Source organism: Oryctolagus cuniculus, chromosome 5 (genome assembly GCF_964237555.1).
Source record: "Oryctolagus cuniculus chromosome 5, mOryCun1.1, whole genome shotgun sequence".
Lineage (NCBI taxonomy): Eukaryota > Metazoa > Chordata > Mammalia > Lagomorpha > Leporidae > Oryctolagus > Oryctolagus cuniculus.
In genome coordinates, this window is record NC_091436.1 from 128,071,197 (window position 1) to 128,092,804 (window position 21,608).

At 45.1% G+C, this 21,608-nt stretch overlaps 1 protein-coding gene across 11 annotated transcripts in view; it reads left to right on the forward strand.

Moving 5' to 3' along the window:
• Positions 1-21,608, forward strand: part of USP49 (ubiquitin specific peptidase 49) — a 98,593-nt gene that overhangs the window by 65,654 nt on the left and 11,331 nt on the right. For 10 of the 11 annotated variants that reach the window (XM_008262745.4, XM_008262748.3, XM_008262749.3 and 7 more), the window contains 2 exons: positions 16,084-17,464; positions 18,941-19,145. In XM_008262745.4, coding sequence (XP_008260967.1) covers positions 16,112-17,464; positions 18,941-19,145 — 1,558 coding nt within the window. In that variant the 5' untranslated portion in view covers positions 16,084-16,111. 11 annotated transcript variants of the gene reach the window in all.

Consider the following 21,608-nt stretch of genomic DNA (forward strand, 5'->3'; position numbering starts at 1 on the left):
TATATGGCTGATCTATTATTTATTAGCCCATTCCTATCAAAGAGTCTGAGTATTCTCTGTCACCTACAATTTTCTCCTTTGATAAATAATTAACAAAAACTCCTGTGAGTTTGGGCCCTGCTCTTTGGACATTTGTCATCTTTGTTCTTGAAATCAAATGCTTGAAAGTTGTGTCTACATTCATACAAAATCGATGGGTCTCCATCCCGAGATAAGCTTTGGGTGGTGTGTCGTGGGGCAGTCACAGGAGTGTGCTGCTGTCATTTAAGTAGCAGGACATCAGGAAGTTGGGGTTCTCTTTTTTATTTTAAAATTTTCTTTCTTGTTTATTTGAAAGGCAGAGGTACAGAGAGAGGGAAAGAAAGACAGAGAGGGATTTTCTGTTTGCTGGTTCACTCCCCCAAATGGCCACAATGGCCAGGGCTGGGCCAGGCCAAAGCCAGGAGCTCAGAGGCTCTTCCAGGTCTCCAACATGGATGCAAGCAAGGGCTTAATCATTTGGGCCATCATCCGCTGCTTTCCCAGGAACATTAGCAGGGAGCTGGATCAGAAGTGGAGCAGCCAGGTCTTGAACCAGTGCCCAATGGGATGCAGCTTAACCTACAACATCACAACGCTGGCCCTGGGATCCCTATTTCTTAGGACAGCCACTGGAATAATCAACACCAGCATCTAATCCTGAGGATCCATTTGTAAACTCTTGTCAGGTTTTTTTCCTATTCACAAAAATTGTTCCTTTTTATCTCTGCAGTCAGCTTCTAATGTGTACACGTGTGTGTCTTCCATACAAATGACCATGTGTGGAAAGCCCTCTTAAGCCATGTGGAGATAGAGGGAGGAGGGGAGGTCCAATTTCACTGCTTGGGCTGCAGCTGGGAAAGCAATTCTTAGCATCTCAAGTTGCAAGTTTGAATTAATTTTTTCAGAGAAAATGCATTTGGTAGTTAGCTGCCATGGTGGTAGCACAAGTATGCTAGTATTATACTATAGATGCATTTTGGGTTCAGCAGGATTTTTTAGACCAAGTGCTATTCATAACATTGTTTCCATGAAAAATATACCAAAGTCTCAAATGGAAAACAATTTGTTTGTTGGTATTTATGAATATTGTGGTGGATCTGTAGGGCCAGATTTAGTAGTTGAAACCAAATATCATGTGGACTGTGAGAAATCTTTATGTAAATGGGATGAGGGAAACAAAAATATTCAAATTTTTAAAAATAAAACATTGGGCCCGGCACTGTAGCATAGCGGATAAAGGCATGCATCATCTGCAGTGCCAGCATCCCATATGGCCGCCAGTTTGAGTCCTGTCTGCTCCACTTCCAATCCAGCTCCCTGCTAATGCACCTGGAAAAGTAGTAGAAAATAGCCCAAGCCCACGTGGGGGGCCCAGAAGAAGCTCCTTGCTCCTGGCTGGCTTCGGATTGGCCCAGCTCCGGCCATTGCAGCCATTTAGGGAGTGAACCAGCAGATGGAAGACCTCTCCCTCTTTCTGCCTCTGCCTCTCTGTAATTCTGCCTTTCAAATAAATAAATAAATTTTTAAAAATATATACAATCTTTGTGCTGTTTGCTGAGACTACAGTGAGACTTAAGTAGGATGAACCTTTTACTTAGGTATAGGATTATTGGAGTCAGTGAGGAAGGGGCAGAACTGTGAAAAATAGGGACTTTATTTTCTCAGCAGAGGAGTAAGTTTCAGAAAGAAAGAAAACACTAGCTTAACCAAGGACGCTTCAACAGACTGACTAAAAGTGGCTTTGTGCCCCTCAGAAATGGAGACAACACTTGAAATTTTGTAGACAGAATTGTGGATACAAATCTGGTAAGGTCACTGAGAAAAACTGACAAGGGTGGATGGTAAAATGATGACAGAAATGCAGGCTATATCCTAACTTATCTGATTTGTGAATGCTGTATACCCCCAGGTTTCCTCTTACCATCAAAGAGCATATTGTTTTTGTCTTTAAAAATATTTTTATGGAACTTTCCAAACATACATTAAAATGAAGAGACTAGTAGAGTGAATTCCATGTACCCATCAGCCAGCCTCAACAATTGTAAACATTTTGGCAATCTTGTTTTTCTCTTTCTGTTCCTTTTTGTTCACCTGGAGTATTTTAAAGCAAATTCCATGCAGCATAATATTGTACCTATAAATACTTCAGAGATATTGCTTCCATACTGTTGAGGTGGATTCGTTCTGAGAGAAGGAGCATGGTGCAGGCAAGAGGCGCAGAGTCACCACACAGACCCCAGGAGTCAGGTGAAAGCGGGCCAGAGGCGAGCAGCCCGCAGACTCGTTTATTTCAGTTGGTATAGCAGCTTAAATAGCCAAGGCAGCCAATTCGGTCAAGGGCGGTTTATGCCCTAACCAATCACAGCCTGCTGCCAGGCAGTATCTGAAGCCATCCAATCATAGCCTCTTGCCAGGCAGGCTCCATTGCCAGGTGGGTTTCGAAGCCATTCCTGAGGAACTGATGCTAGCTTGCCTGCGACCATCTTGGCATGGCCTTCTCATTCTACCACACCATACCAAGTTTTTTTGCTTGTTTATTTTGTTTGTTTTTTACAAAACATTTATTGGAGCCAGCGCTGTGGTGTGTAGCTGGTTGAACTGCCATCTGCAGTACCAGCATCTCATAAGGGCATGATGTGAGTCCCAGCTGCTCCACTTCCAATCCAGCTCCCTGCTAATGCACCTGGGAAAGCAACAGAAGATGACTCAAGTGCTTGGGCCCCTGGACTCACATGGGAGACCCAGATGAAGAAGCTGGTGGTTCTTGGCTTCTGTCTGATCCAGCCCTGGCTGTTGGGGCCATTTGGAGAGTGAACCAGTGGGTGAAAGACTTCTCTCTGCCTCTGCCTCTGCCTCTCCCTCTCCTTCTCTGTAATTCTTTCAAATAAATTTTAAAAAATCTTTCTTAAAAATAAAAAATAAAATAAGATGTATTTTATTTATCTTAAAGGTAGAGTGACAGAGCGGAAGGAAGGAAAAAAATCTTCCATCCACTGGTTCTTCCTCCAAATGGCTGCAATGGTTAGGGCTAGACCAGGCTGAAGCCAGAAACTAGTAATTCTGTCCGGGTCTCCCACGTGGGTAGCAGGGGCAGAAGTACTCAGGCCATTGTCTGCTGCCTTCCCAGGAGCATTAGCAGGGAGCTGGATTGGAAGCAGAGCATCTGAGACTCAAATCAGCACTCCGGTATGCCAGCTTCCACTTTTAAGGCCATTTATTTGTCAGGGAACCCAAATCATTGGTCCTACAGTGTCTTCTCCATTGTGATTTGTTGATTTGGCTAGTTGCAGCCCATGGAAGCATATTCCTGTTATCTCTTATAACCTGATAGTTATACCCAAAGGCATCACTGGTCTCATTATGTCAGCCAGGCCTGGTTGTGTAATTTTATACTTAGTGTAAAATTAATTAGGGCAGTCAGGTGGTGACATCCTTCTTCTCCACTATTTTAAAGTTTCCCAGCTGTTTTCACCAAATAGCTTAAGGAATTACAGCCTAGACCTGTTGTTTCATCATTATTCACATGTATATATCTATATAATTTTAACAAATGTATTGAAGTATAATTTATATAAGTAGACATTTTTCTAATTTTTTTTTTTTTGACAGGCAGAGTTAGACAGTGAGAGAAAGAGAGACAGAGAAAAAGGTCTTCCTTTTTCCGTTGGTTCACCCCCAAGTGGCCGCTATGGCCGGTGCACAGCGCCGATCCGAAGCCAGGAGCCAGGTGCTTCCTCCTAGTCTCCCATGTAGGTGCAGGGCCCAAGGACCTGGACCATCCTCCACTGCCTACCCGGGCCACAGCAGAGAGCTGGACTGGAAGAGAAGCAACCAGGACAGAATCCGGCACCCCAACCGGGACTAGAACCTGGGGTGCCGGCGCCACAAGCGGAAGATTAGCCTAGTGAGCCGGGGTGCTGGCCAGACATTTTTCTAATTCTTAAAATTTTTTTCTACTTTTTAAAATGTATTTGCAAGATAGATAGAGACAGAGATCTTCTATCTGCTGATTAACTCCCTAAGTGCCTGCAATAGCTGGGACTGGGCCAGGTTAAAGCCAGAAGCCTGGAACTCAATCCCTATCTCCCACATAGGTGGCAGAACCCCATTACTTGAGCTATCCACGGCTGCCTTCCAGGGAGCAGCACACTAGCAGGAAGCTGGAATTGGGAGTGGAGCCAGGACTTGAACCCAGACGCTTCAGTATGGAAAACGGACATCCCAAGTGGTGTCTTATCTGCAGTGCCAAATGCCTACCCTATAAACACATATATTTAAAGGGTATGACATACAAGAATCTTCAAGGGGCTGGCGCTATGGTGTACCGGGTAAAGCCACCACCTGCGGCACCAGCATCTCATGTGGGTGCGGTTCAAGTCCTGGTTGCTCCACTTCCGATCCACCTCTCTGCTGTAGCCTGGGAAAGCAGTAGAAGATGGCCCAAGTCCTTGGGCCCTGCACCCGCGTGGGAAGGCCTAAAGGAAGCTCCTGGCTCCTGTCTTAGGTTCGGCGCAGCTCTGGCTGTTGTGGCCAGTTGGGGAGTGACAGCGGATGGAAGACCTCTCTCTCTCTCTCTCTGCCTCTCCTCCTCTCTCTGTGTAACTCTGACTTTCAAATAAATAAATCTTTTTTTTTTTTTTAAAGTCTTCAAAAGGTTCATGGAAAGCCCTTTTTTTTTTTTTTTTTTTTTTTTTTTTTTTTTTTTTTGACAAGCAGAGTGGACAGTAAGAGAGAGAGACAGAGAGAAAGGTCTTTCTTTGCTGTTGGTTCACCCTCCAATGGCCGCCGCCGCCAGCACACTGCGCTGATCTGAAGCCAGGAGCCAGGTGCTTCTCCTGGTCTCCCAAGGGGGTGCAAGGCCCAAGCACTTGGGCCATCCTCCACTGTACTCCCTGGCCACAGCAGAGAGCTGGACTGGAAAAGGGGCAACCAGGACAGAATCTGGCGCCCCGACCGGGACTAGAACCCGGTGTGCCGGCGCCACAAGGCGGAGGATTAGCCTATTGAGCTGTGGCACTGGCTGGAAAGCACATTTAATATATGTGGATTTCATAACATTTTTGTGCCAAAAATAATCTTTTAATTCTATTTTCTATGAACTTTGTAAAGTACCCCATCAATATATACTTCAACATAAGTATATACATGAATATACATTTTTATGGTTTACCAGCTTCTGCAGAGAATGTAGTATTTGAGAGGCACATTTCAGGGACAGGCTATAATATCCACAGTCAGATTTTTAAAGAGTAAGACCTGATTCTCAGTTTTAGAGAATTTTTCCGTATGGCAAGAAAGAATAGCACATCTTTAGTTTGGTCCTTGCTTTATCACTAGATTGTCAGGGAGATCATGCTAAAAAAAGCCAAACACTGTGTTTTCCCCTTACAGACATTCAGCTATCCGAACCTCCTGTTTGCAGACATGCACCTGCTATTTTGGAGGATTATAATAAACATGACCTTCTTTTGGAAGGCTCCTCTTCCCAGCTGACTTCGTGTTCTGTTTGAAAACCACAAAATAACAATCTCAAAATAATTATTTTTAAGAGAAAAATCATTTTATTTCTATAAAAACTCTTCTTTCTTTTTTCCTTTATGGAAGCTTCTTTGTATCATGTAGTAATCCAAGCCAGAATGAGACACAGGAAGTAATTTGCATCATGCAAGTCTCTTACCCAGTTGCTTATGTGCTGAATTGAGGTTTCTTTTCTTTCAAGTAATTTTTTTTTCAAGATTTACTTATTTGAAAGTCAGAGTTACAGAGAGGGAGAGACAGAGAGAATCTTCCATCTGCTGACTCACTCCTCAGATGGCTGTAATGGCTGGGGCTGGACAAGAACGAAATCAGAGTCAGGCATATCATCGGGGTGTCCCACGTGGGTGGCAGGGTCCCAAGTATTTGGGCCATCCTCCACTGTTTTTCCCAGGCGCATTAGCAGGGAGCTGGACTGGAAGTAGAGAAGTCAGGACTCAAACTGGTGTCACAGGTGGTGCCTTTACCTCCTATATCACAATACCAGTCCCTGAAGTGAGATTTCTGCTGCATTTAATGATTTCTGTGCCACTGGGCCAAATATGCAGTGTGACTAAAAACAGAGGATGATGCTGGTTTTCAATAAGGAGAAGTGTTAGCACATAAGCAGATCAGGATTCTATTGCACAGAACAATCTTTTCTTGTATTAAGGAACCCTGACCTATGAGTAATATCTTTCTTCTATTGTTGGAGCATTCATGTGTTGGAATACTTAGGGAAGTTGGGTTTGCTAACCAGGGAATGAGTAGAGCTGATTCTCTGGGCTTCTGAGAGAACTAGTATTAAGCAAACCCTAAGCAATAAAACTGATAGGAAAAGAATACTGGGGTATCCCAGAATGCACCCAGTGCCAGTTTGAGGTCAACACTATGAATCTCCTCTAGAACATGCAGAGCCAATACCAGTTTGTAGGCAGCAGAAACTACTGCGCGCAGAATGGACCTTCATATTCTTAGGTAGCCAATCCGGTTTTCCTTCACTTTTGGCTGCCACTTCTCTGCAAAGAGTCAAGTGTAACGTTTCTAAGAGTATATGAGTACATGCATGTGTGTGTGTGTATTTGATCTTCTAGTATTTTCAGAATTTCCCTGAATTTAATATGTGCAGTCTTCTTTTGCTACCTTGTTCTCAATCTACTATCCTGGAAAAATGGTTAACTTTTGGGCCCTGACTTCTTTGGCAAGAGTATGAGTTTAACGAATTAAAAAATCTGATCCCTTGAAGTCCAGCTAACTTGAGCTTTTTCTCCTTAATCTCCATCAGTCAGCCTGCAGATCTTGATCACCAGAGACCTGAATGAAACAATGTGTGTAGCCTAGCATGAGGTCATCACTGCTACCACACACACAAGTGCAAAACCTACCTTCCTCTCACGAACACCATTAATAGTAGTGAGCCACAATACAGGTATCACGGTGTGACAGTTCAGCCCGAGACCGCTTCACTGGAGTGAAATGGAAAGACTTTTTATTTTAAAAGTCTATGTGGGGCTCTGAGTGTACTAAAAATTATTGAATTATACACTTTAAATCAGTGAATTTTGTGGTATGCAAACGATACCTCAGGGCAATTGTTTAAAGATATTTGCCAAGATTAAAATACATAAAATTGAACTGATACTTGAGGTTCTAGAAATAGACAAAATCCTCGTGAAGACAACTGAAAACAGAACCTTAAGGCCAGCCTACCTTTCAGGAAAAGAGGAGACACAGGAAAACAGAGAAGGTGTGACTATAGACGTACAAAGAAAAACAAAAAAATACAGTAGCCTAAAATCCAGGAGAGGGGCTGGCATTGTGGTACAGCAGGTTGGGCTGCTGCCTGTGTTGCTGGCATCCCATGTAGGAGTATTGGTTCAAGTCCTAGCTGCCCTGCTTCTGATCCAACTCCCTGTTAATGTTCCTGAGAAAGAAGTGGAGAATGGCCCAAGTACTTACTCCCCTGCTACCCATGTGGGAAACCTGGATGGAGTTCCTAACTCCTGGCTTCAATTTGATCCAGCCCTAGCTGCCTAGCTGTCCCTGTTCAGCCATTTGAGTAGTGAACCAGCAAATATCTTTCATCATTCTCTCTCTCTCTCTGCCTTTCAAATAAATAAATACATCTTTTTCAAAAATAATAACAAAATTCAGGAGAGAATGAGTAGTGCATGTCAAATACAGAATAAATATGAGGAATTGAGAAAAGGTTAAATAATTATAAGAAAATTTCCAGTGACCTTTGATAAAAGTCTCCATGAGATGGAGGTGTTAAGGAATGAGGTATGAGGGACATGAAGCTGCATGAGACTCATGCCACAAATAAAGTAAGCAGGAGAGGGCTAAAACCTAGCAACAGTGTCAAGGATAGCCTAGAGGAAAGGGAAACTTGTGTCTGTCTGTCTGTCTCTCCCTTTAAACAGAAGACAATTGAAAATAATTGTAGTGCCAGGAAGGAGGCAAATGAATGAGAGCAGAGAATGCAGGAACGGAGGCCGAATTCTAGCTCTTCCTATGACTAGAGAAGTTGCTATGCAGTGTGAAGCAAGCATATGTACCCTACCAGTTCATCTGTCTTTTGTCGGAAAGCAGGGTTGACCCTTCCCATAGGTAAACCAGTGTGTAGGGCCCAGTGTCCTAGATGAACTCTGCTTCTTTTTCATTGAAGACAGAATATCTTAATGCAAGTGAGACATTGCCATGTTGGCATATTCTTAAAACTGCTGTAAGCCAGCATTGGATAGACTTGAACATCAGCACTTGCTTAGTGATGACAGAGGAGTGAAAGCATACTCCGCAAGAGCTCTGGCACACCCAGCCCGGTAGGTCCTGTCTTTTGTGGCCAGCAGCTACTGCTTAAGTGGACTTTCAGCTCTCAGGTCGGCTTTGGAACCCTTCTCAGAAGAGTCAGAGTCTCCAGAAGCCTCTGAGCTAGACTGACCTAGAGGTTAGCCCTCGCCCACTTGCCCACCCCTCCACATTCAAGCAGAGTGGTAATGAAGGAAAAAGGGAAAATCCAGCAGCCTTCAAAGACCCACTGCCTGTTCAGCAATCCCAGGGCCGCACTACCCCATAGCAAAACACTTCTGAAGTTTCTTTCCCTAAGCCCTCCCTTCTCAATGTCTGCCTCTGTTTTTTTGTGTTTGTTTTAGCTATAAATATGAAAATTCAAAAGGCTAGTGTCATTGTACTTTTATAGTTCTACACAATACTCTAGAATGTGGCACTCTCCCCTTTTGGATTATTAACTAGATCTTAATGTCTTTTCTATCTTGCTTTTTTAAAAATTCTTTTTCATAATTACATATTGACATTAAATTATCTTTTCCCATACCTCTTGAAGTAAGGTGTTAGCAGCAAAGAAAATTCACTTTTAACATGTTATTTGTAAAAAGTGTATTCACTGTGTCTCTTCAAGAAGTCTTTGCTTGTGTGGTAGATGCAATTCTGAGTACATTTAGTGAATTGAAGGGTTAAAATACCCAGTACTGTCGCATATGGCAGTGAGCAGAATCACAGATGTTGATGATACCACGTAATTAGTATTCTTTTATGTAAATGAAGACTGTCAGCATGTTACCATAGTGTCTACTCTCTCTGAAGCTGGAATTTATGCCACTTGGTCTTACCAAGACTGGGCAAGCTTATTCCATGTCCTTAGTTAAAGAACTGAGGAAAAAATCAATACATTGAGAGAGAGAAAATAGGAACTCCTTAGATTCCCTTTATTTTTTCCCTATATTCCTTTTGTTGATTTTTCTTCCAGAAATTTTACTTCTGGTGATGCAGCTGTGCATTTAGGATTCCCTAAGAAATTTGTTATTTGAGAATAATGTAAATAGTGCAATTCAAATCATATTTTCAAGGTATAGATTTTTTAAGATGATTCTAATGGTTAATCCTCTCATGCAGACTTTTTAAAAGGTGATGTTATAAATTTGGAAATTTGTCAGAACAAGTGGCAAAAGTTGGGGAGATTGCATTGTCTTTTTTTTTTTTAAGATTTCTTTTTATTTATTTGAAAGGCAGAGTTACAGAGAGGATGAGAGACAGAAAGAGATCTTCCATCCACTGGTTCACTCCCCAAATGGCCACAACAGCTGGAGCTGGGCCAGGCTGAGGCGAGGAGCCGGGAGCTCCCTCCACATCTCCCACGTGGGTGCAGGGGCCCAAGCATTTGAGCTGTCTTCTGCTGCTTTCCCAGTCACATTAGCAGGGAGCTGTATCTATCGGAAGTAGAGCAGCTGGTTTGCAGGCAGAGATGTAATCTATTACGCCACAACGCTGGCCCCCATTATCATTTCATTTAATAGTGATAGTTATCTATAGTAGAATGATTTTAAATCCTGGTTATGGTTTTGGCTTCAGTTAATTCAGATTTTTAAAATAAAAACATGGTAGTTAAAAAACTGAAAGCTAATATCTTGTCTCGTGTACTTTGCTGAATGCAGCTCAATCCTGGGTGTGCAGGTGTGCTGATCTACTTGCTGATGTAGACCCTGACAGACACATCCTGTCCTTTTCAGTCGCACTGCAAGTTTATCTGTTTTGGATTCCGGGGCCCGCCAGCCTGGATGATGTATGTTTGAAGTGGAAATGTTAGCATTATTATGACTTTTGAGAATATTGAAGGGAAAACTGTCAAATAAATTCTCTCTCTCTGCCAGGGAGTGTCAGGCCTTGCTCTGTAACAAAGTGATGAGACTGTGTCTGAGAGGCAAGTCAAACACATTGTGTTTCTGGAGCCGAGCATACCTGTGGTTGTGTTTTCTGTATTCACCAGCTTGTGTGCTGGTTAAGGTGCCTTTTTTTCATGTCACTTTGGAAGATTTCCATGCCATGGTCAGATATGCTCTTCCTCTAGACAAGCTCGTCTGCCTACCTTTTTATCAGCAGGGTGAGGTGCAAAGCAGCCCTGTGTTTTCCTGAATGGATTTGCTCTGCCATATGGCAGGTGAGAGTCACCACGACAGATTTGTAATGGGGAAGGGTTGTGCAGGAACGGATGTGCGTGATCAGCAGATTTATAGATTGGAAATGAAATGGGAAGAACGCTTTTCCAGAGGGCCCAGGCGTTTGGCAGTTCACCGTGGGGCTGGTGTAGGATAATTCGTCCATGTCTTTCTGGTTTGGCTCTTGGTTGTTCTAGCACAGGAGATGATTCTGTAAGGCACCAGTGTTCTGGGTTATTGTGTTGCTGTATCCCTACAGAAATATTCTCTTTGTATGATTTCAAGCTGTGCTATATTTCATATGATAACATCTCAGTAACAATTAAATTCCTGAACACATCGAGGGTAAAATGGGGATTTGCCAGGTATCAGGGTTTGAGTTATAAATTTCAAATTTGATTCAGCAAGTACTGAATCTATGGAAGGAATGAAAACAAAAAGAAAAAAGTGAGCTTTTTATTTTTTTAAAGTATTGCTGGTGTATTTAAGCCCATCCTGTTTTGTTTTGTTTTGTTTTGTTTTACGATTTATTTACTTATTTGAAAGAGTTAACATAGAGAGAGGAGAGGCAGAGAGAGAGAGAGAGAGGTCTTACATCTACTGGTTCACTCCACAATTGGCCACAACGGCCAGAGCTGCACCAATTCATAGCCAGGAGCTTTCTTCAGGCCTTCCCACGCAGGTGCAGGGGCCCAAGGGCTTGGACCATCTTCTACTGCTTTCCAAGGCCATAGCAGAGAGCTGGACCAGAAGTGGAGCAGCTGGGACTTGAACCATCGCCCGTATAGGATTCCAGCACTGCAGGTGACAGCTTTACCAACTACGCCACAGTGCCAGCCCCCATCCTGTTTTAATACTGGAGTCACCAGCCACATGTGACTATTTAGATTTCAGTTAATTAAATAAAATTTAAAATTCAGGCCTACAGTCTCCCTAACTGCATTTCAAGTGCCCTGCAGTCATGTGTGACTAGTTACTGGAGTACAGGACAGCATAGATAAAGAATATTTCCATCATTGCAGAAAGCTATTCTGGTCTGTGTTGGTCTAAATGGAAGAATTTTTTAAGATTTATTTTATTTATTTGAAAGAGACTTTCAAAGGGGGGGGGGTCTTCCATCTGCTGGTTTGTCGCTCCCCGTCTTCGTGGAGGAACGACACAGGACCCTGCACTGTTCTTTTGTCTGCTCGGCCCTCCCCGGGTTTGCTGCTGGTTCTTCCCGGGTTGGCTACCGTCCCTTCCACCTCTGTGGAAGGGCGGTTCCCCCTGCCACTTTCCCCACTTCCGCGGGGGAGCGGCACACCGCCGGCCGGCTCTCTCGGGGGCTGCACAGGTGTTCCTTCAGCTGGATGTTCCTCCTGCATGTTGTCTCTCTCCTCCTTTATAGTCCTCTTCCACCAATCCCATCTCTGCTACCCACACGCCGAGTACGCTGCTCTCCTCCAATCAGGAGCAGGTCCTGCTGTTTATTGGTTGAACTGGAGGCAGCTGTGTAGAAGCTGTTTCCTCCTCTCCCAGCGCCATATTGTGGGAGAGCAGATGCATAGAATAAGTCTTAATTCCAGTAACTTAGTCTAGTCCGAGTTGCTCCCCACACTGGTTCACTCCCCAAATGGCCCCAACAACCAGAGCTGAGCCTATCCAAAGCCAGGAGCTTCTTCCGGGTCTCCCACATGGATGAAGGGGCCCAAGGACTCGGGCCATCCTCTGCTGCTTTCCCAGGCACATTAGCAGAGCTGGATCAGAAGTGGAATAGATGAGATTCAAACCGGCACCCATATGGTATGCCAGTGCTACAGGCCAGGGCTTTAACCTGCTGCGCCACAGCGCTGGCCCCTAAATGGAAGAATCTGAGTAATGAAATTCTTTCTCTGGTTTCTATGAGGAGTTATTCATCTCTCTAATGTTTATTAGAATAATATACAAAAAAAGAATCATCTGTGAGCATGTTTAAAATGGAGATTTAACCCCCTCTCCAGACTCAGATTCATTCTCTGGAATAGTAACCAGGAGGTAGCCTAGGAAATTCTGATGCTGATGGTGGTTAGAGCACCACCCTCACCCTCACACACGCCACTGTTGTGGCACAGCAGGGTAAGCTGCTGCCTGCAACATCAGAGCACTGGTTTCATGTCCTCACTGCTTTACTTCCATTCCAGCTTCCTGACAATGCACCTGGGAAAATTGCAGCTATTTGGGGAGTGAACCTGTGGATGGAAGACCTCTCTGTGTCACTCTGCCTTTCAGACAAATAAAATAAATCTTAAGGGGAAAAAGAGATAGGCGGTTCACAGACTACATTTGGAAAACTAAGTGAGAAGCCTGAGAATTGCCTATCTCTTGATTCCCCACTCACCTCGTTCTTTCTCTACAGATCTTCTTTTGTGCCCCCAGAAACTGACTGTAAGCATCATGTGTACCCAATTTGTACTCTGCATTGAGACTAAAGAGCAAAAAGAAAATTCCTTTTTTTATCATTCATCTTTTTAACATAAATAGGTTTTGATTTGGCTGTGCCCTAAGAAAAGTAAATAAAAGTGATTGTTCCAGTACTCTTCTGGAATGTGTGTAAGGGTATTTCTGACAGAATACTTTTCACTACTAAGAGCTGAATACCGACAAGTCCTGGCATTATAAAAGAGTAAAAACAAAGATGACACCCGATTTCTTTATGGAAGGAGAATATAACTAGTCAGAAAATGGATGGGGGTAGTGCTGTGGTGCACCGGGTTAAAAACCAGGCATGCAGCACTGGCATTGCTGGTTCAAGTCCCGGCTGCTCCACTTCTGATACAGCTCCCTGCAAATGCACCTGTGCAAGCCGCAGAGGATGGCCCAAGTCCTTAGGCCCCTGCACCCACGTGGGAGACCAGGAAGAAACTCCTGGCTCCTGGCTTCGGATCAGCCCAGCCTTAGTCGTTGTGGCCATCTGGGGAGTGAACCAGTGAATGGAAGACCTCTCTCTCTGTCTCTACTTCTCTGTAACTCTGCCTTTCAAATAAATAAAATAAATCTTTAAAAAAAAAAGAAAATGGATAAACACATCCAGAGAAATGACTTATAGGGCACTCAGCAACAAGTCAATATAAAAATAATAATTTGGAATAATAATAAAGAGTAATAATTAGAAACATAATATAGTAGAAACTAAATCCGGGCAGTGCTCAAAGGAAAAGCATGCCCTGACTTGACTGGGAATAATCTAGGTTGCTTTCCTTTTCGTGGTTTAAAGTTTCCTTTATGAAGACATGGCTCTGCCATCTGGAATGGGCAGTGAAAAGGATAAGCACCTGGAGTCTGATCCTGCAGTACATGAGTTTGTTCTGTGGGTTTTCCTAATAGACCAGTCCAAAAGTGGCATCTGAAAACTAAAGGGACACCTCAAAGTACACTGGGTCTAGCTCTTCTCTGGGCTCAGCTGATAATCACTGAACTGTATTTGCTCACAGGGATGAAAACTGGGGAGAAATGAGGTGAAAGAAAGCCACTTTATAAGAGGAACTATCTTTATGGGATTTTAAATCCTGGTATTGAAGGGGGGAAAAAGTGGTCAGGGTTCCAAAGAATAAAAAGCTGTCTTTTAAAATAGTCATCTGTGGGGCCAGCGTTGTGGTGTAGTTTGTTAAGCTTCCACCTACAATGCTAACACTCCATATGGGTGCTGGTTTGAGTCCCAGCTGCTCTACTTCCAATTCAGCTCACTGCTAATGTGTCTGGGAGAGCAGTGGAAGAAGTGCTTGGGTCCCTGCCACCCATCTGAGAAACCTGGATGAAGCTCCTGGCTCTTGGCTTTGGCTAGGCCTAACCCCGGCTGTTGCAGCCATTTGGGGAGTGAACCAATAGATGGATGATCTCTGTCTCTCCATCTGTCTGTCTGTCTCTCTATCTGTATCTCTCTGTAACTCTGCCTTTCAAATAAATAAATAAAATTTTTTTAAAAAATAAAATAGTCATCTGGGGGCCAGCATTGTGCTACAGCAGTTTAAGCCACTGCCTGTAATACTGGCATCCTGTGATCCCATATATTGGAGTGCCAGTGTGAGTACCTGCTACTCTACTTTCAATCCAGCTTCCTGCTAAAGACAGCCCCTGCCACCCAAATGGGAGATCCAGATGGAGTTCCTGGCTCATGGCTTCAGTGCGGCCCAGACCTGGCTGTTGCAGCCATTTGGGGAATGAACCAACAGACAGAACATCTTTCTCTCTCTCTCTCTCCCTCCTTTCCTCTCCCCCTTTCTCTTCATCTCTCTGTCATTCTGCCTTTCAAATAAATAAATAAATGAATCTTTCTAAAAAAAAAAATCAGTCATCTGGCTTATTTCCCTTGGAGAAATTGTCCCCTAGGATTCTATCCATGGGTTTTCTGACAAATACCAAAGAAGAAATGTAAAGAAAAAAAAAAGCTCACTATATACCAATGTTGGTTTATTTATTTATTTATTTATTTGAATGGCAGAGTGACAAAGAAATGGAGTGAAAAGGGAGGGAGACAGATGGACAGAGAGATCTTCCATCTGCTAGTTCCTTCCCCTAAAAGCTGCAATAGCCAGGACTGGGCCAGGCTGAAGCCAGGATCCAAGAATTCTATGATGGTCTCCCAAGTGGATGGCAGGAACCAAGCACTTGGGTCATCTTCCACTGCTTTCCTAGGCACATTAGCAGAAAGCAGGACTAGAACCAGCACTCTGACATGGGATGTCACATCACAAGTGGACATGACACTAGCCCCTGAACACTATTTTTTTTTTATTTGACGGAGTTATAGACAGTGAAAGAGACAGAGAGAAAGGTCTTCCTTCTGTTGGTTCACTCCCCTAATGGCCGCTATGGCCGGCACTTCACCGATCCGAAGCCAGAAGCAGGGTCTCCCATGCGGGTGCAGGGACTCAAGCACTTGGGCCATCCTCTGATGCCCTCCCGGGCCACAGCAGAGAGCTGGACTAGAAGAGGAGCGACCGGGACTAGTACCTGGTGCCCCAACTGGGACTAGAACCCCCGGTGAGCCACGGTGCCGGCCTGCCTGAACACTTTTAAAAAGCATTTTCACATAGTTCATATAGAAGATTTGTTGCTTTCTTTTTCCTCAGTAGTTAAAGACTTTAATACCAGTGTCACTGCCCTTTTTGTCTTAAATAAAATGTCTCCTTCCTTACTTGCTTAATTTTTCATTAAAAGTTAAAAAAAAGTCCTTTCTACAAGATTTAATTGTTCTTTGCAAAAAGACACATTAAATGTTATTTAAATGGAGGCTCACAGCCACACACACCCCCAACCCCCCCCCCCTTAGCCAAGTATCATTAAAATGATACTCTGTTCTATAAAGCAAGGCTTTTGCTTATCTTTATCTTGTTATCTCTGCTTTGAGTGCATTGAACTCCACCTAATATTGCCTTTTTTATTTGAGGCCCTTCATCTCTCCTGTTGGCACTTGAAATACCATAACTCTCAAAGGAACTTTCAAAAGTACCAATCTCGAATTGAAAACTAAGAGTCACAGTGAAATGCCAGTGGCAAGCCTTCTTCTAAGAAACTATTTTTGCTGAAAGTATTTTCATTTTCTTTTTCTTTTTCCTTCTTGGGGACTTTATCATGCCAGGTTAAGAGCGTGGCAACTTCTCTGAGACATGGATAGATGCAAACATGTAGGACGGTTACGGCTCGCCCAGGACCACTCGATCCTGAACCCTCAGAAGTGGCGCTGCCTGGAGTGCGCCACCACCGAGTCCGTGTGGGCTTGCCTCAAGTGCTCCCACGTGGCCTGCGGCCGCTACATCGAAGACCACGCCCGGAAACACTTCGAGGAGACTGGACACCCGCTGGCCATGGAAGTCCGGGACCTGTACGTGTTCTGTTACCTGTGCGAGGACTACGTGCTCAACGATAACCCGGAGGGGGACCTGAAGCTGCTGACAAGCTCCCTGCTGGCCGTGCGCGGCCAGGAGCAGGACCCGCCGGTGAGGCGCGGGCGGACGCTGCGGTCCATGGCTGCGGGCGAGGACGTGGTCCCGCCGCAGCGCGCTCCTCAGGGACAGCCGCAGATGCTCACGGCTCTGTGGTACCGGCGCCAGCGCTTGCTGGCCAAAACCCTGCGGCTGTGGTTCGAGAAGAGCTCCCGGGGCCGGGCGAAGCTGGAGCAGCGGCGGCGGGAGGAGGCGCTGGAGCGCAAGAAGGAGGCGGCGCGGCAGCGGCGGCGCGAGGTGAAGCGGCGGCTGCTGGAGGAGCTGGCCAGCGCCCCTCCGCGCAAGAGCGCGCGCCTGCTCCTGCACGCGCCCCGCGCCGCCGCCGGCCCCGCCGGCCTGCCTACCTCACGCCGAGCGCCCGCCGCCGCCGCCGCCGCGCTCAAGCCGCGCCGCCAGCCGGCGGTGGCCCCGGGCGTCACGGGCCTGCGCAACCTGGGCAACACCTGCTACATGAACTCCATCCTCCAGGTGCTCAGCCACCTCCAGAAGTTCCGAGAATGTTTCCTGAACCTCGACCCTTCCACAACCGAGCACCTGTTTCCCCAAGCCACCAACGGGAGGGCTCAGCTCTCGGGCAAGCCCGTCGGCGGCTCGGCCACTGAGCTGTCGGCGCGCAGCCACAGGGCCGAGGCGTGCGAGCGGGAGGGCCTCTGCTGGAACGGCGGGGCCTCCATCAGCCGGAGCCTGGAGCTCATCCAGAACAAGGAGCCCAGCTCAAAGCACATCTCCCTCTGCCACGAGCTGCACACCCTCTTCCGAGTCATGTGGTCGGGGAAGTGGGCCCTGGTGTCGCCCTTCGCCATGCTTCACTCGGTGTGGAGCCTGATCCCCGCCTTCCGCGGCTACGACCAGCAGGATGCGCAGGAATTTCTCTGCGAGCTGCTGCACAAAGTGCAGCAGGAGCTGGAGTCAGAGGGCGCCGCACGCCGCATCCTCATCCCCTTCTCCCAGAGGAAGCTCACCAAACAGGTCTTAAAGGTGGTGAACACTATATTTCACGGGCAGCTGCTCAGTCAGGTAGGTCTGTGCCCACCCCATCCACAAAACTGCGGCCAGAGGGAGGATTGTGTGTCCTCTCCCGGAGTGTTGGGCTAATCAGCATAGGCAGCGTTGGCTGTGATGCTGCCGACTGAGGGTAGCCACTGTGCTTCTCGCTGATGGCCTTGTTGGTGAACTTTTGGGTTGTTTCTTTCCTGCCAAATTTTTGGTTTAACTGGCCATACTGCTCTATTATCAGTGAATGACTAACCATTAACAGGTGTATATGATTGAGTGCTCGTTGTTGGCCTGCCATCCTTTCATCCGTGTTAGGAAACTGAGTAGAGCTTACCTGTAATCCTGTTTCCACAGTAGTTTGAAATAGCATTCTTGCTTCTGTAAACGCAAGGAAGGGAGGTGGCTGGGAGCATGCCAGAGACCCAAGCAAGCCTCCTTCCTGCTGCTTTACTTTTTCATTTCCTGGATCTTTAGCCATATAGAGACCTAAGCAAAGATTCATAGGTAAGATCTTGTGTAAAGATGCAGAAAAAGAATTTTTAGACTGCTAGGCTAGTGGTTAAGATGCCAGTGCCCTAAGTCAGAAAACCTTGGTTCAGTACTGGTCTCTGGCTCTTTATTCCAGTTTCTTGCTTTTGTGGACCCTGGGAGGCAACAGTGATGGCTCAAGTAATTGGGTTCCTGTCCACCATGCCGGGGATCCCGGTTGAGTTCCCAGTGCCTGGCTGCGGCTCTGGTTGTTCCGGGCATTTGGGAAGTGAATCAGCAGATGGGAGTGCCTGCCTGTTTCTTTCTCTGCCTCTCAAGTAAATGTTTCTAAAAGTGGGGGAGGTAGGCAACTTAGAAATTCGTGTAAAACCTCTGTACTGTGGTACTGGAGTTGAAATAATGTTGAGTGGAATGGGAAGAGAGTTTATTGAGGCTTTTGTTTTTTTCAGCATAGAAAGGGCAATATTTATCAACACTACCTCTGCATACCCTTCCCTTAGAAAGAAACATGCTCCAGGGAAGGTTAGAGTGGAGAGAATCATAGTACTTTGAGGCTGTGTATTGTGTCCACAGTGTGGAGACTGCAAGAAACAAGGGCGTAGAGAGAGGCAGGCTGGGCAGTGTGAAAGGACAGAGCCAAGAGGCAGAATGCAGAGATGACAGAAGCAGACAGGGACCTGCAAATTCTCCATCTCTGCTTCCGCGGTAGCATGCAGTCTGTCCTACTGAAGCACTGAATGGCAGAGCATGCTTTGAGAGAGAAGAAAGGGAGGTGTAATCTCTGTGCTGTGTGGTTCCTCATTTCCAGCCAGCATCACGTAGTTAGAAAGGTGTACCGGAAGCCATGTGTTCTAATTCTTTTATTAAAATTATGTTTATTCTAATATTACAATTTTTAAAATTATACCCTTAGTTTCTATAAAGCTATGTGTCTTGTATAAAGCCAGCAAAAATGTATGTGGGAAGCACAGACGGTCTATAACCTGTAAATCAATCTCTTCACTCTAGGTCACTTGTGTATCATGCAATTACAAGTCCAATACCATTGAGCCCTTTTGGGATCTGTCCCTGGAATTTCCAGAACGCTATCACTGCATAGAAAAGGGATTTGTCCCTTTGAATCAGACGGAGTGCCTGCTCACTGAGATGCTGGCCAAGTTTACAGAGACAGAGGCCCTGGAAGGGAGAATCTACGCTTGTGACCAGTGTAACAGTGAGTGCTATGTGGAGAGGTGGGGGTGGGACGTGGGGGTGTGCAACTGGAGTATCAGTTCAAAATGCTTCTTTTGCCCCTTGCCAAAGTAACACGGATTGAATGGCTCTAAAGCATTTTTTATTTTTTAAAAAGATCGATTTCTTTATTTGAAAGGTGGAGTTATAGAGAGAAGGAAAGAGAGAGAGAGAGAGAGAATCTTCTGTTTTGCTTCATTCCCCAAATGCCTGCAACTGCCAGGGCTGGACCAGGCTGAAGCCAGGAGCCAGCAGCTTCATCCGGGTCTCCCACATGGATACAGGGATCCAAGTACTTGGGCTAATCTGTTGCTGCTTTCCCAGGCCATTATCAGGGAGCTGTATTGGAAGAGGAGCAGCCAAGATGCCAGTGGATGCCAATATGGGATGCCAGCGTTGTAGGCAGTGACTTAACCCACCATGCCACAATACTGGCCTCTAAAGCATCTTTTAACCAACATCTTATTCTCTCGTTTTTTGAAAAACAAGCGTAATGATTTTATTCATTTATTAGGAAAGAAAACAAAGGCCTATGTCTTGGACCTTCTTTGACCCCTCCTGATGGAGGGGTCAAAGTTGTTTTCTTGAGAGGCATTTGAAGCTGTGGCTCCTGAAATTGCAACTCTGAGAATGTTAATACTTAGCTACATAGTGCTACAGGGGTACTGCTTAAATTCATGAAGGTAGAGCCTGACGTTTGTCTAAATTCAGGTGACACAGCGTGTTTGAGGACTGTACTGTCAGAAAAGCAGGCTTTTAGACTGACTTAGGAGACTGTTTAGTTTGCCGGAAGTCATGCTAAAGTTGGCAAAAGTTTTCTTACAAAAGCACAAGTCTTAAGGTACATTTCTCAGTGACAGCTTCAGGGATGTGTTCTGCATTTCCCCCTTTTTCATATATCTGAAGTGTTCACATTTCAAAAAGGGTCATAAGGGAATTCTTTCTAACAGCTTTCATTTTAAAGTGGAACGCTTTTCATATGGTTACATGGGCATCATGTGCAGGGCCCTTCTCCCTGACCATACTAACATCAATCAATGCTTTTTCTAACCCAGTGTGCACGGAGAAAAGGCAGAGCAAATACGTAGAAGCTCCTGTCTAGTTTTTATGGTGTATAAAAATTTGCAGGATCCAGCATTGTGGCACAGCAGGTAAAGCCTTTGACCTTAGCATCCCATTTGGGTGCCGGTTCAAGTCCTGGCTATTCCACTTCCAATCCAGTTCCCTGCTAATGTGCCAGGGAAAGCAGCAGAAGATGGCCCAGGTCCTTTGGATCCATCCATATGGGAAATCTGGTCTAGTCCCTGCTGTTGTGGCCATTATATATACATAATCTCCCTCTTTCTGTCACTGTCTTTCAAATAAATAAATCTTTTTTTAAAAAAACATACAAATTATGCAGAGACCTTGAAATCAATTTACAGCTATAAAAATTTGGGCTACAAATTTTAAAAATTATAATAACTCTTCTCATATTTTGCTCATGAATTTTTAAAATAGTAAATTATAGGAAACATGTTCTCTGAAAAATCAGGACAAAAATCAAGTCATATTTAATAGCATTTGGCTGTTTTATCTTATTAAGCTTTTTATTTATTTATTTGAAAGAGTTACAGAGAGACAGAGGCAGAGAGAGAGAGAAAGAGGTCTTCCATCTGCTGGTTCACTCCCCAGATGGCCACAATGGCCAGAGCTGTGCAGATCTGAAGCCAGGAGTAAGGAGTTTCTTCCAGCCTCCCACACAGGTGCAGGGGCCCAAGGACTTGGGCCATCTTCCACTGCTTTTCCAGGCCATAGCAGAGAGCTGGATTGGAAGTGGAGCAGCCAAGACTTGAACCAGTTCCCGTATGGGATGCCAGCACTGCAGGCGGTGGCTTTACCTGCTATGCTACAGCACCAGCCTGCATTTTGCCATTTTAAAATAAAATTAGGACAGGCCTTGGCACAGTGGTCAGGATGTCATTTGGGACACTCACATCCTAGATGAATGCCTGGGTGAGTCCCTCCTCTGCTTCCAATACAATTTCCTGCTGATGCACACACCCTGAGAGGCAGCAAGCTCAAGGACTCAGATCCCTTGCTACCCATGTGGGAGACCCGGATGGAGTTGTCAGCCCTAACTGTTGCAGGCATTTGGGAATTGAACCAGCAGATGGAAGATCTCTGTGTGTCTCTGCCTTTCAAATAAAATGAAAATAAATTAAGCAAGAAAATTTGAAATCTCTCCATCTGTCTTATCCCATTTTAAGGTACAGAGCCAGATGAGTTAAATTGTTTTATTAGAGCAGTGCCTGTGTTTTGTTTTGTTTTGTTTTAATAGTAACTCATAAAGCTTCTTCCTTGTATGAGACAAAAGAATATTAACAGCTTTAATTCCGCCATTCTTAGATATGATAGATTAGGCGAGAAGTGTTTTTATAAGAAAGGATTGTTTTTCTGGTTGCCA